This window comes from Nylanderia fulva, unplaced genomic scaffold (genome assembly GCF_048542155.1).
Source record: "Nylanderia fulva isolate GAGA-0341 unplaced genomic scaffold, ASM4854215v1 Scaffold119, whole genome shotgun sequence".
NCBI lineage: Eukaryota > Metazoa > Arthropoda > Insecta > Hymenoptera > Formicidae > Nylanderia > Nylanderia fulva.
The window spans coordinates 7,621-20,215 of record NW_028189398.1 but is presented as its reverse complement, the minus strand read 5'-3'; the positions used below and the strand labels follow the sequence as shown (position 1 = coordinate 20,215).

The 12,595-nt window shown below is 29.3% G+C and overlaps 1 protein-coding gene across 2 annotated transcripts; it reads left to right on the top strand.

The window, feature by feature from the left end:
* Window positions 1–2,064: 2,064 nt before the first annotated feature.
* LOC114939999 (uncharacterized) lies at window positions 2,065–12,595 on the top strand. Of its 2 annotated transcripts, XM_085490049.1 has the most exons (15): window positions 2,065–2,320; window positions 2,770–2,917; window positions 4,217–4,445; window positions 4,800–4,922; window positions 5,029–9,054; window positions 9,138–9,324; window positions 9,408–9,587; window positions 9,694–9,762; window positions 9,845–9,913; window positions 10,127–10,246; window positions 10,317–10,421; window positions 10,630–10,752; window positions 10,837–11,084; window positions 11,198–11,357; window positions 11,435–12,595. In XM_085490049.1, the coding sequence occupies exons 5-15, from the start codon at window positions 9,004–9,006 to the stop codon at window positions 11,524–11,526; spliced, it is 1,404 nt and encodes a 467-aa protein (XP_085346175.1). In that variant the 5' UTR covers window positions 2,065–2,320; window positions 2,770–2,917; window positions 4,217–4,445; window positions 4,800–4,922; window positions 5,029–9,003; the 3' UTR covers window positions 11,527–12,595. The 2 variants fall into 2 exon arrangements, with proteins under 2 accessions (XP_085346175.1, XP_029170310.1); XM_029314477.2 differs by lacking the exon at window positions 2,770–2,917.

Sequence of the window (12,595 nt, the reverse complement as noted above, 5' to 3'; positions counted from 1 at the left end):
TTGTAGATTTTTATCCTTTATCCGTTATCCTTTAGAAATTTTTTTGACTCAGAGAAACATCTGAGAATATATTTATCTATAAAATTAGTATGCTTTTGTGTGATTAAAAAATTCCGGATAGAAATAGCTACCGAAATCCTAGTTGTTTCACGTAAGTTAGAAGGAATCCTGTCAATACTCACCTCTAGACTTTTAACCATCTCAAGTACGGTATTAACACGATCCCTCTTAACATTTTGTTGTATTGGTAAACCGAAACTATCACCAAGGCTTAATAAGTCAAATACATTATCCGGTATTACTTTATTACTGAGATTAACAATCCATTTAGATTTGTCAATATTAATAAAAGGATTCACGACTACATTATTTTTACGTAGCAATGCATTGAATTTGTTGATTAATTTGTTTTTTGTTATATTTTTAAAAACCAAAATTCTCTCCCTATTAAGTTCTGTAAAATTCGTGAGTAACTATCGAGGTAAAGAGTCAGAAAGTCTACGCTCGATATATGCTATTTTTTTATATAAATATTTCAAGTGAACGTTAATGTCCTTTATCTCGAGTCTCAATAATTTACATTTATAATGTTTAAAATTACACTCAAAGCTTCGACAAATGTTGCCGCTATATAAACTTATTCCGTTTCTCAAATTATCGATGTGTGGTGGTAGAATGTCATGTGTCCTGCATCGTAGTAAAAATATAAGCTGCTGGTTACAATTAACAATCCTCTTCTTTGTGTTAATCCATGATTTTAAGAGGGTCGTGTAGTAGTTGTCATACCGTGTGGAAATTATACGAAAAAAACCAACGTTTGGGACAAACTCCATAATTAGGTCCAGGAGTGATAATAAAAGATGTATTATCGGATTTTATTATCGGACGACAGTTTTCATCAAGTAAACATCGCTAAAGTAAAATCGATACTAATGAACAATGGTTTTCCGTCGAATGTGGTTAATAAGTTTGTAAAAAATAGGCTAAAATTGCTTGAGACACGAAATAACGACGATCGCAATGTTGACAACGATAATTTATTGTAGTTAGTGAAAAATTTGACCGCATCATAAAATTACCGTACGTTAAAGAACTAAGTGAAGACGTTGCGAGATTATTACAATCTATGGGCATGCAAAGCGTTTATTGTATACCGAAAAAATTGAATACACTAATTAAACGTGTCAAAGATCCTTTACCTTTAAAAGAAAAAACAGGAGTAGTAAACAAAATTAACTGTGCAAATTATTCCTCATTATACATCGGTCAGACTAAACGACAATTAGGCACACGTATAAAAAAACATTTTAATAACATTAAGGTACACAATAGTAATTATTCAGTCATCAGTAATCATAAATTGGATAATGGTCATGATTTTGATTGGTCCGCTCCTGAAATTTTACATCATGAGAAATATGTACGAAAACGAGAAATAGCGGAGATGTTTTTTATCAAAAAATTTGACAACACAATCAATTTACAAAAAGACACGGATAATCTAAATATTGTTTACAGAAAACTAATAAAGGTCGTTTAGTTTGATCAAAGTAATGAGTATATAAAGAGCTTGAAACCGACACAATGTTTCACATTATCGTTTTATTATATCTTGTCACATTCTAAGATCAAAAATTAAGGTTTTTTATAAAAAGTTGTGTTTTAGGTAGGTTTACATATTAATGTGTGGAAATATTTATTATAGTTACTTTGTTACTTTTTAATTTTTAATTTTCTAATAATTGTCATTATTATATATTATAGCACTTGATAAGGACCGAAACTCATGGCCGAAACATCGTAAATATTGAATAAAGATCACTTAAATTGCCAGAGTTGGTTGATTAAATTACTACCATTTTTTAATTATCATCTGGTGACTTCACAGTTTTTTTTACATCTTTTAAACTTAATCATTAGACTCGTGAATATTTCGCAGAAATATATTCGCCATTCATCAAATAATTTTATACTGCGGAAACATTAATATTCTCTTTCTTTTGTTCTTTCTCATTTCCTGTCTTTAAATACTGCCAATAATATTTAATTCTCACCGCATGATGCATTCTCACAGTACTTTTATTGTCGTCGCTCGTTGTCATAAAACGTTTGTTAATCTCTACAATTCATTTGAATTTGTAGACAGTGAAGTTAGTTAAGCGACGGCGAAACTATCAATTAAAAAAAGTAAACGTACGTTTGCGAGAAAGAACTATATTTTTCTATTTATATTTGCTATACGTTTATTATTCTAGCAAGAGAAATAATTCGTTATTAATTTTAACATCTCAAATCAACTGTGAAAGTTTAAAAGAGAGAGGTAAGTTGATTAATTTATAAAATATCTCTCGTTATGTTATATCAATTGCTCGTTTTCAACCCCTTTATCGGCAGCAAACGCCTTTATCTTTCGCAATGAATAACAGCAAATTGCGCGTGTACAGGTCAAATACGCTATCGAATTTTGATAGAAAATATTATTATTTGGAAGTATTATTAGGATGTCATAAAACTACTGTACTTTCCCTTAATAGCAGATTCCTTAAAACATTTCAAGACAAAAATTAAATGCAAAAAATGTCGAGGCTATAATAGTTTTTAAAGGGAAAGAACAATTATATTTGACAAATTATGGAGTTAAAATTTCGCGCACTGAAACATGACAAATAACTCTTACAAGTAAACCTACGGAAGTGTCACTCTCCGATTTTTCTGAAATTTGGATATGTTATAATACATGAAAAACTAAGGGACACGTATTTTTTTTAGCGGTGAAAAAACATATTTAGGCGGTGAAACGACCTCCCCAAAATAGGGGGTAAAATGGAAAAATTGCGATATCTTTGAGATCAGTGAAGCGATCTTAATGATTTTTGGTATGAAAGTATCTTTTGATAGAAGATCAAAATCGGCCTAGGTATGTTGGAGGGGGAGTGAAAATTAGGGGGCTAACTACCCCTAAAGTGACCAATTTTTTGCTGCAAAAAATCAGTTTAAATCTAATCGAAGTGAAATCTATTAAAACTTCAAAAGAAAAGCTAATTAAGGAACATGTATTTTTTTTTTTATATATATAAATATTTGGGGGGTAAATAATCTCTATATTGCCGCGCTCGTTGCCATTGCGCATGAAACACCTTGTGAAACTATATTTTTGAACTGTTCGATCTTTTTAATATATTGGTTTTTGAAGTCGCTGAATCCGAATCTGAAATCAGAATCGGGAGCAGATTCCCGATTCAGCCGATTTTCGGACCAATATTTTTCTCGCCTATTTCTTTATAGGGGAAGTTGGGAGAGGAACAAGGGGAATTTCTGAGATCCCAAACATAGGATACAAATTCTTTAGTTTCCAAATTTTCTTTCTTTTTTAAGTATCGCAATAACATCGCGTGTGGCTCTACGGCTGAGAGGAATGAAGTGTAGGTCGTAGTTTAAAAAATATATAAATTTTCATACTTGGACGGAGAAAGATTTCGAAAAAATTTTAATTTTTTAAAATTGGAAGTGCACAGGCATAAAGTGCATAAAAACCCGAGTTACTTTTGTTTCAAACATTTTTTTATATTTCTTTTTGTTTAGATGATATTATTCCCTTGAAAAAGAAAAAATTTATTTTTTCATAAGGGTGAATCACCCCCCAAATCTTCGATTGGGCACGTATAAAAAAATACGTGTACTTTTTTATATATTGTATTAAATGGGCATTGCATAATCTTGAAAAGAAATGAAATAATAACTGCAGAATTATTAATGGCAGTAAAATTATGTGACAAAATTATAATATTTTATATTCCTGGATAGCAATGCCTAATTATCAGATTGCATTGTCATGATCTTCTGGTTTTGATTTAAATGTGTTGTATATCTTGTAATCATATTATAATGATAGGTATCATAAGCACAAGTTACATACATTTGATGAAAAATGTGAGCTCAAATATTAATTTGAGCATTATTTATGTACTCATATTGACATTTTTTGCAAAATTTTAAAGATAAATATAACCGTGTTTTGAATAGCATATGAGCCTGCATCTCTGTCGATTTTTGTCATCATGTTTGTAAGAATATGAATACAATATGAGTACAGAATGCATATGTTTTGCTGTCTGGGTTCTTATTATAAGTGCATAATACTCATATTGTGTAACATATGTATACAATATAGTTTATACTTTATTATTACAAATTGTAAATATATATTTTTTTATAGTTTAACATCCAATTACATTTAAAAAATTTTATAATGAAATTTGAAAAGATTGTAAATGATGAAGTACTGGAAAAAACCACATAAGATTGAATGGCAAATTATTTGGGCAAATGTTATTATTGCCATATATATTTATTTTACTTTATGGTTTAATAGGATAAAGATGGTTGAATATATTCCATATATTTAACCTTCTTTTTTCCTATTAAACTGTGGACTTTCATCTGGTGTACGTATTTCATTTATTTAACCTATTATTCCATAATATATTTATAACTACACACATTAATAGAAATAATATAGTAAATTATTAGCAAACGTTTATTTTGAATTAATAAACTTTATAAGAATTTCATATGATATATACATATTAATATAGGAGATTAATAATTTGATAAATTTCTCAAAAGTAAATTGATCAAAATGTTCAATTCTCAATTTGAGAGTTATTTTCGTGGTATCATATCAACGAAAAAGTGCCTTGAGCACACCATCGATGATTTTAATTTCATCGAAACTAATGTGCCAACATTCGGCTTTCGTGCTTATTTTATGTTTAATATGATTATTTGTAAATTTACAGTCTTCGCTGTTGGTATATTTTCAAATATAGGATCCACTGCTGGCGTTCATCGATTATGGTCTCATCGGTTTTATAAGGCAAAGTGGCCTTATTCTTATGATTTTCCAGACTATTTCTTATCAAGTAAGTTTTAATTTAACTTTTTTCTTTCATATTCAAGTATAGTAAAGGACTCACACTTATGTATATGGGCTATTGATTAAAGTTTTACATTTTGTTTCTTTTAAAGCGCAATAAACAATCTATGGAGGTTGTAGGAAGAGTACGAACTCGGTCTCTGAATTCGGACAGAAAAACTCTAAAAACTTATCTGTAAAAAAATAAAAAAGGTGCCTAGTATGGGCTTACCAGTAGTGAAAATTTACGCATTGCAAACCCATGTAGAATCCTATGATTTAACCATTGCAAACCCATGTAGAATCGTACTACAAAAGTAATGATATTAAAAAAGAAAAAAATTGCGCCAAGTATAAATAGACACTTGTACCAATGGAAAATTCAAATTGCAAATCTATATAGTCGTATGATGAACTAGTAAAAAATAAAAAATTTTAGTTAAAAAACTTGGGACGCAGTTGTAAGAATAAAGTGATAAAGGATGACTAAAAGGAGCAAGAAAGATCAGATTTTAATGAGTCCAATAATATATTTCGTAGTTCAATATTCTTAGTCAATCTTACTTCGGCGATGGCTCGAGAAAGACTCCCCATTTTCGTTGTCCGTACTTAGGACTTTTTCCCTTACCTTCTCGCAGGCTCTCGTTTTCCTACGTCTCGCGTAAACACGTATTGTTCGCTTATTATTCTCTTCGACTTTCACATTTCTTTCTCGCTCGATCATCGCTCTCGTTATTATTTCTACTACACATTCAATTCTGTGCAGAAACCTTCGATTAATTTTTTTTCTCACAGAACGGAAAACATTTATTTGATTAAAAGCCACAATCTCCACTTGATTCCTCTCGATTTATTTGATTATTGGTTCGATTGTTTGTACGGATTAGGAAGGATATGATCTGGATAAATTACTCGTGGTTTGTTAAATGAGTGACTTTATTCAAAATAATTAAAGTGAAAGTAAACTTGATTCGCTACTAGGCTTTGCTCGCGAAAAACTCGAACGAGCTCTTGAGATGATCGTTCTCCACCGAGCTCTTCGGGCCGACCTCTCTTTAAAATACGCAGGATCGACGGCAACGGCAGCCGATCGATCCTTCGCTTGGACGCGTGGCACGCGCGTGCCAAAACATGATTCGCTAGCGAGGCTTAAAGGCTCGAGACAAAGGCGCGTTTTTGTCAACTTCTCGCGCTCGGAATCGAAAATACGCGGAATAACAACTCGGCGGCGAATATATTCGTGACCTTGCTTTAGCATTCTCGCAAGGCTATTATAATTTTAAACAACACAGTTAAATAATATCCTAATAATATTAAAATTAAGGGGTAACACCACTGTAAAATTTTCAAATAATCGATAATGTTTTTTGCTTAAAAAATCCTTTGAACCTTGGAGAATATGGGGAAAAAAATTTAATACATTAAAAAATTTTTCCTTGAAATTGCGAGCTCTTTACTGAGCGCGCCGGGCTGCTTCAAAACAACTACCTGCCTAATGACTTATTTGTTGTTGTCGAGGAAAGAGATTGAGGAGGAATATTCCAACGTAGAAGGGCAGCTTTATGGTCCTGGGATTGCAGATTAATGATAAAATTTTTTTAAAAGTAGAATTCTTCATTTTTTCATGTCTATAACATTTCAAAACTATCAACGCGTTTTTCTCGAAATACGATTTTTGAAATTGGCACGCAGCATAACTCGAACAATTTTCATACTTTTCATTCGAATTTTTCATCATATCTTCAAAAAAACATTTCGAAGAGAAATATGTAAGAAATTTTCGATAAGTTGATTTAAAAATTATTTATTAACAAATAATTGTTCCGTTTTTGGTCGAAAATTGAACAAAATTATTCAAATATTCGCCTATCACACAAAATACAATATTCATAAATAAATGTTAATCGCCAGTGACAATTTAAAAATAATACTGAGACAAATTACTTTGACCAAAAACAGGCTAATTTTTTTATTAAAAGTAAATGAACACTACGTTTCGACCAACATTGTGGCGGTCCTTTTTAAATGTTATTCTTATTCCGCAATTACATTACTCCGAAACGGAAACGTGAAATTTTCACCTGTCATGTTAATATTCTGTTAGCTACTGAAGCTAAAAAACAATATTTCTAAATTCCCCTACGTATTTTTCTAGCTAAAATCATGTAGATTAAGTGATTTTTTTTGTTCCAAATTCAAATTTACGTAAGCTACACTGCGTGCCGCAGAGCGCCTAAAATTCAAATATTGAGTAGATTCTGGATGTAATTTAATATTGTGGAACCCGTCTTTGAAGTCAAGTATAACGTAAAAATCTTTTTCCCCCTGAGGCGGGATAAACAGTTTTCAATATATGGAAAACAATAATTTTGTCTCACTACTCGTTCATTCAGGGGACAAAGATCTATGCAAAGACGAAATGACCCGTTTTTCTTTTTAACTAAGACGATTCGAGCACAGTAAGGCGAGTTACTTTCTTTGATTATTCCTCTAGCTAAAAGATCGTCAGTTAATTTTCGGATTTGCTGTCTTTCAAAATTTGCAAAAAGTCTGGATCTATAATTGTAAATGGAATCGTTTTTAAGTGAAACTTTAACGAAGTAATCGTCGTGGATTCTATCAATTTGTGTATTTTCTATGTTTTTAATAGTAGAAACTAGTTGTTTTTTAATTGAGTCATCAAAATCGATTTCCATATTAACGAGAATATCTTCTAAATTATCAGATGAGCCTCCATATTATCAATCGATACTTCTCGGAAAAGTTGCAGTTTATCTTTTGTTTCATTCGTTTAAGAACGGTTTGTATATAAGTTCGATTTTATTATCGATGAGAAAATCGCGTCCTATTACTAGATTCGTAGAGAACAAGTCACCGTTTAAAACATATAATTTAATGTTTGTCGGGATATTTGAAAATTCTTCTAATTTTATTTTTGTTTCTACCGATCCAATTAAATCTAACGGAATACCGTTTATCGCTAAAAATGAGCTAATTTCCGAATTAATTGTAAGGTTTTACAAATTTTTCGTATGCGAAACGGCAAATCAATGATATAAACTGTTACATATAGAAGGCACATGTTACATTTAATTATATTCTTGAGTGAAAAATCATAACATTGATATTATATGTCACTGTTAGATTGTGTTTACTGGTATATATATATACACTAAACAAAATTAAAGTAAAAGAACACACAACACTTACAAAATGTTGCTCGATTCAAACACACTTAATTATAATAAAGTTTGTATTAACTTAATATTAATAAAAACTTATTTAGATTACGCCTTGTTTATACAACGCTTTACTTTTACTAACTTTTTTCTTGTCCTTTTTATAATATTTGTTATACTTTAGAATCTTATAACTTTTCTTGTTTTTTTCACATTATTTTAATTAAAAAGAATATATAAAAATGTTAAATTGTTTATATGTAAGTATAGTTTACATAAAACTATATATAAAGTTTAGTTCGACTACACGTTTTGTGTAAGTATTGAAGCTTATTCAGTCTTAAGTGCATCGTGCATTTTAATATTTTTGCATACTTGCATGCTTGTTACAATAATCGAAATATTTATACAAAAATATGAATTGCATGAAGTTCGGCATTGTAAAATGCAAGCGCGTACTTTACAATGACGATGAACCTTTATAAGTAATCTTTTAAAATTTTGATTTTTATATTTTGTGATCTGTTTGCCGTGATAAATTGACTTCATAACATATTTTTATTTTTATGTAAATGTTTATTAATATTTTATGTGTATCTATATAACATTTTAATTTGTAAATTTTTGAAATACGCATGAAATTATTTTTTTTATTTGAGCCTACTATATTGTTGGTATTTTCTTATCGGACGGAATCAGTAAAAAATAATAAAGTTTTGATGATAAATTACATAGGACTACGAAAAGGGAATCCTGTTATAATTGGTAAAGAATTTATAAATTATTCTTCTCTCGAATTTTATCCATGCAATTCGCAAGACATGAATGTATTTGTAGTAACTAACGATTTTACTGAACTAAAATGTTTTTCTGTGAACGAAATTATTAGAAAAGCTGTAGTGCTTCCATATGGAAGGAACCAATTTGGTGTTTTTCCGCTTCTTCATTCCGATTTATCAGGTATATAAATTGATGGCAACATAAGAATTTGTTCTTATAATTTGTTATACTATTGTAATTTAAAATTTTCTTTTTTTATATAGATGTTTTATGTAGCGATTGCTGATAACTGGTGCTCAGTTATGCCACAATCATGGATTATTGATATTAACGAGCAATTATGTGTGTGGCTATCACATGGTGTGAATGCGACAAAAGCAATGAAAAAGTCGTTACCTCCACAAGCTTCGTGGGAGAAAGTCCCGTACAAATATCTCTTAGGACCATATGGTAAGAATAACAATATATAAATTAAATAATTTTTTAATAATTTATAATTATATTTTCTATTGTGTTCTTCATCATTTTTGTAGATTTATTTGAAGAGGCAAAACAAAAAGAAAAAGAAGCAGAATTGGTGTCATCGGATGAAGCAAAAATTAATGATCTTCAAAATAAAGAAAATATTCTTCCTGTAAAAAGAACAAGGATACCTAAAATTTATGATAGTTTTACTGATAACACAGAATCGGCTGACACTGACTCCATTTCTGGTATATGTTACTTTGCATTTCAATTAAATTATTAGACTTTTTTTAATTCTTTATTCTTTTTAACTTTACGTTTTTAATTATACTAATTATACTATATTTTTTGTAGAAAAAAAATGTAAGAGCATCCCGATAAGTTTAGAAAAAGATTTTAACGATAAATCGACATTAAAACAAAGTAAGCAATTTTTTCATACATTATTATTATACATGTATATTTTTTTCAAATTTAATATTTGGTAAATTTTTAATATTTGTAGAGAACATTGTTCCGAATCCTTCATCTAATTATAAAACTTCTCATTCAGATGTAGATATCAGAGAAAAAGGTAAATTCTTTTTATATATAATTATAAATAGAACTTTAATATGTACATATACATACACAATATATATATTTATACTATATCCACATTTATATAAGTATTCAAATATTTTGTATATATTTACATTTAAATATATTATGAACTTTTCTCACTGCTAAATTATATGTCGGAAAATATAATTTTATAGTAATATAAATGTTTTTAATCTTTTTCTAGATACACTAGATACACATACACAATTTGAACAAGACCAATGTTTATCACCCTTTGATATAAACGAATCACAACCGCTGGAATACGGTGATTATTTATCACAAACCGAAGAAAGTTTTCAAGGTAAAAGTTATTTGCAATTAATATTTTGATTACTTACAAATTAATTAAAACGTATATTGCGTTAATATAGATGATATTCAGAAAGAAAAATATTCAAAGAAATATTCATTGAAACAGATTAAAAAAATCAAAACTTTTAATGTGGAAGAAAAGCAGTCTCCTGTCGTAAAGCACAGTATGTAACAAGGGTATTAATTTTATATTTCATGTATTTGTTTTTAATATTCTTTTTGTTTTTCAGTTGATTATAATCCGCCCGTACATATGTTAAAATAAAAAAAGGAACGACTCATGAATTTAGTCGTTATAGATTATTTATACAATTTGTACCATCAATTTACATATCAAATTTTTAACAAATATTTTTCTTTTGTTTTAAATAGAAAAAAGTTATTCTGCGCCACAAATGCAACAGTGCAAAAATAAAGTTGCTACAGTATGCAACAGTATGCAAAATTGTTCAGAGACGATTATTATTAATGAAAAAGAAATAACCACAAACAGAGGTCAGTATTTTGTATATAGCTTTCTTCATATTTAATTGTTTAACTGTTATTTTATTTTTTAACGTTATTTAATTGTTTTTTTAGGAAAAGATACGCAAGGATCTATAATGCGAACATTGGATACAGTCTTGGCTATGAATCGAAAATTAGATTCAATGTCGGTTATAAATCGAAAATTGGATTCAATCCTAGGAATTCTTGATGAGCAAACTCCTTTGTTATTAACGAATTGCTCTTTGGATTTATTACCCGAGCTTCCGTTAAATTCTATGCGAAAATTTAAAAAGTTTTGTAATGATTTACATGAAAACGAAGAGTTACGAAAGCAATTTGTAAGTTTAAGCATTTGTTAAAGCACAAGTTAAATTAATTTAAAATTATTTTTATTAAGATAAGGAGGAGAATACATATTTAAAACTAATATTTTTTATTCAAAATGTTATAGCAAAAGAAGATACGTAGTATAGGTGGGAAATCAGCAGAAAGTCATCTGGTCAATTGTTTGGTTACAACTCTGACAAATAAACTTGCCACACGTTTAACATGGGAAGGTCAACGTCAGACAGAGGGAATAAAAAACTCGGATTTTGCAAATGTTATTATAGGTGATTGTATAAAATCAAATTTGTTAAATATAAAAATTGATTTTTAAAATATATTTGATAATAAAAATTTTTTTCAGGCACTATTTCAAACATATACAGTTCAACAAATTTTTACATTTTAAAAAATAAATTTTCTGAGTGGTTACGAAGAGCAGGAGACAGATATTAGTTAAAAAAACAACAAAATAATTGTATTTCATGAATGGTGGCTGATGAAGATAACTAATGTACCGTTGTTACTTGTTAGTTGACATATAAGAGCGCAACAGAAGTGCACCTGTGTAAATAGTTTTTTATACTTTACATTAAGAGAGCGAGCTATGTAGAAAAGAAGAGAAGAAAAAAGAACGTCGGACGGGAGAGTATGAGATTTTGAGACATTACCATACATAAAGGCCCGAGCAGATTCGCGGCAAAGTCATCCGATGAGAAACCCTTTGTGGCAGAATACGAACTGCTCTGTGATACGAGATTCAATTCTGAGACAGTTGTTTATTGTTGAACAGATTACGAGAGATATGAATAACGCGTGAAAAAAGACTGATAATATCTTTCAAGATGAAACGCTTAAATAGTATCGCGATATGTGAATGAAAATCTTTTGAGTAAAAAAAAACTCGTCCGCTTTCTCGTTGATTGTTTGCTTATTTTTTTCGATTTTTTATTTTATTCTTTCTAGATCTATCAAAAAAATGTGCTTTTTAAAAGCATCCTAATCCTAATTAATAAATGTTTATTATTATGCAATAATTTTATCGTCTAAGGAAGGCGCGAGTTTTTAAGTATTTAAGAGAGCTCATTTTTTCATTCACCCACTATTACTATATATGTATACTGATAGAATGATAAGAGATGAAATTGTACGAAATTCCCTTGTCCCCTAACAATAAACAGCTGTCTCGTTTTTGTTTTTACTTAAATTGTAAGTGTAAGTTTAATAGAAAAGCGAACGAACGAGTGCTTATATAAATGTTATTTTATTTATTTTTATGTGTGCGTCGATATGTTATATGACAACAATCAGCTAGCGCAGTCACGGCGCGGTGCCATTTTGGAAGCGTTTTAAATATGTAAAAAACGCGAGTATTATTTTCTTTTGAACTTCGATTGTGACATTTATAATTAAAAAAATAAATTTGAATAAATTTAAAAAAATATATTTTTATTATTTGAATATTAAGTAAACATAATAAGACCATATAACGCTTACCTAAAATTAAGACCTTTAATTAATCTTA

Excerpts from the sequence above, each read along its gene's own strand:
- LOC114939999 (XM_029314477.2), top strand. The coding sequence starts at position 9,004 with ATGGAAGGAACCAATTTGGTGTTTTTCCGCTTCTTCATTCCGATTTAT. Across the intron at positions 9,588-9,693 it reads TGACACTGACTCCATTTCTG|AAAAAAAATGTAAGAGCATC; the intron begins GTATATGTTACT and ends TATTTTTTGTAG. Across the intron at positions 10,422-10,629 it reads GTCTCCTGTCGTAAAGCACA|AAAAAAGTTATTCTGCGCCA; the intron begins GTATGTAACAAG and ends TGTTTTAAATAG.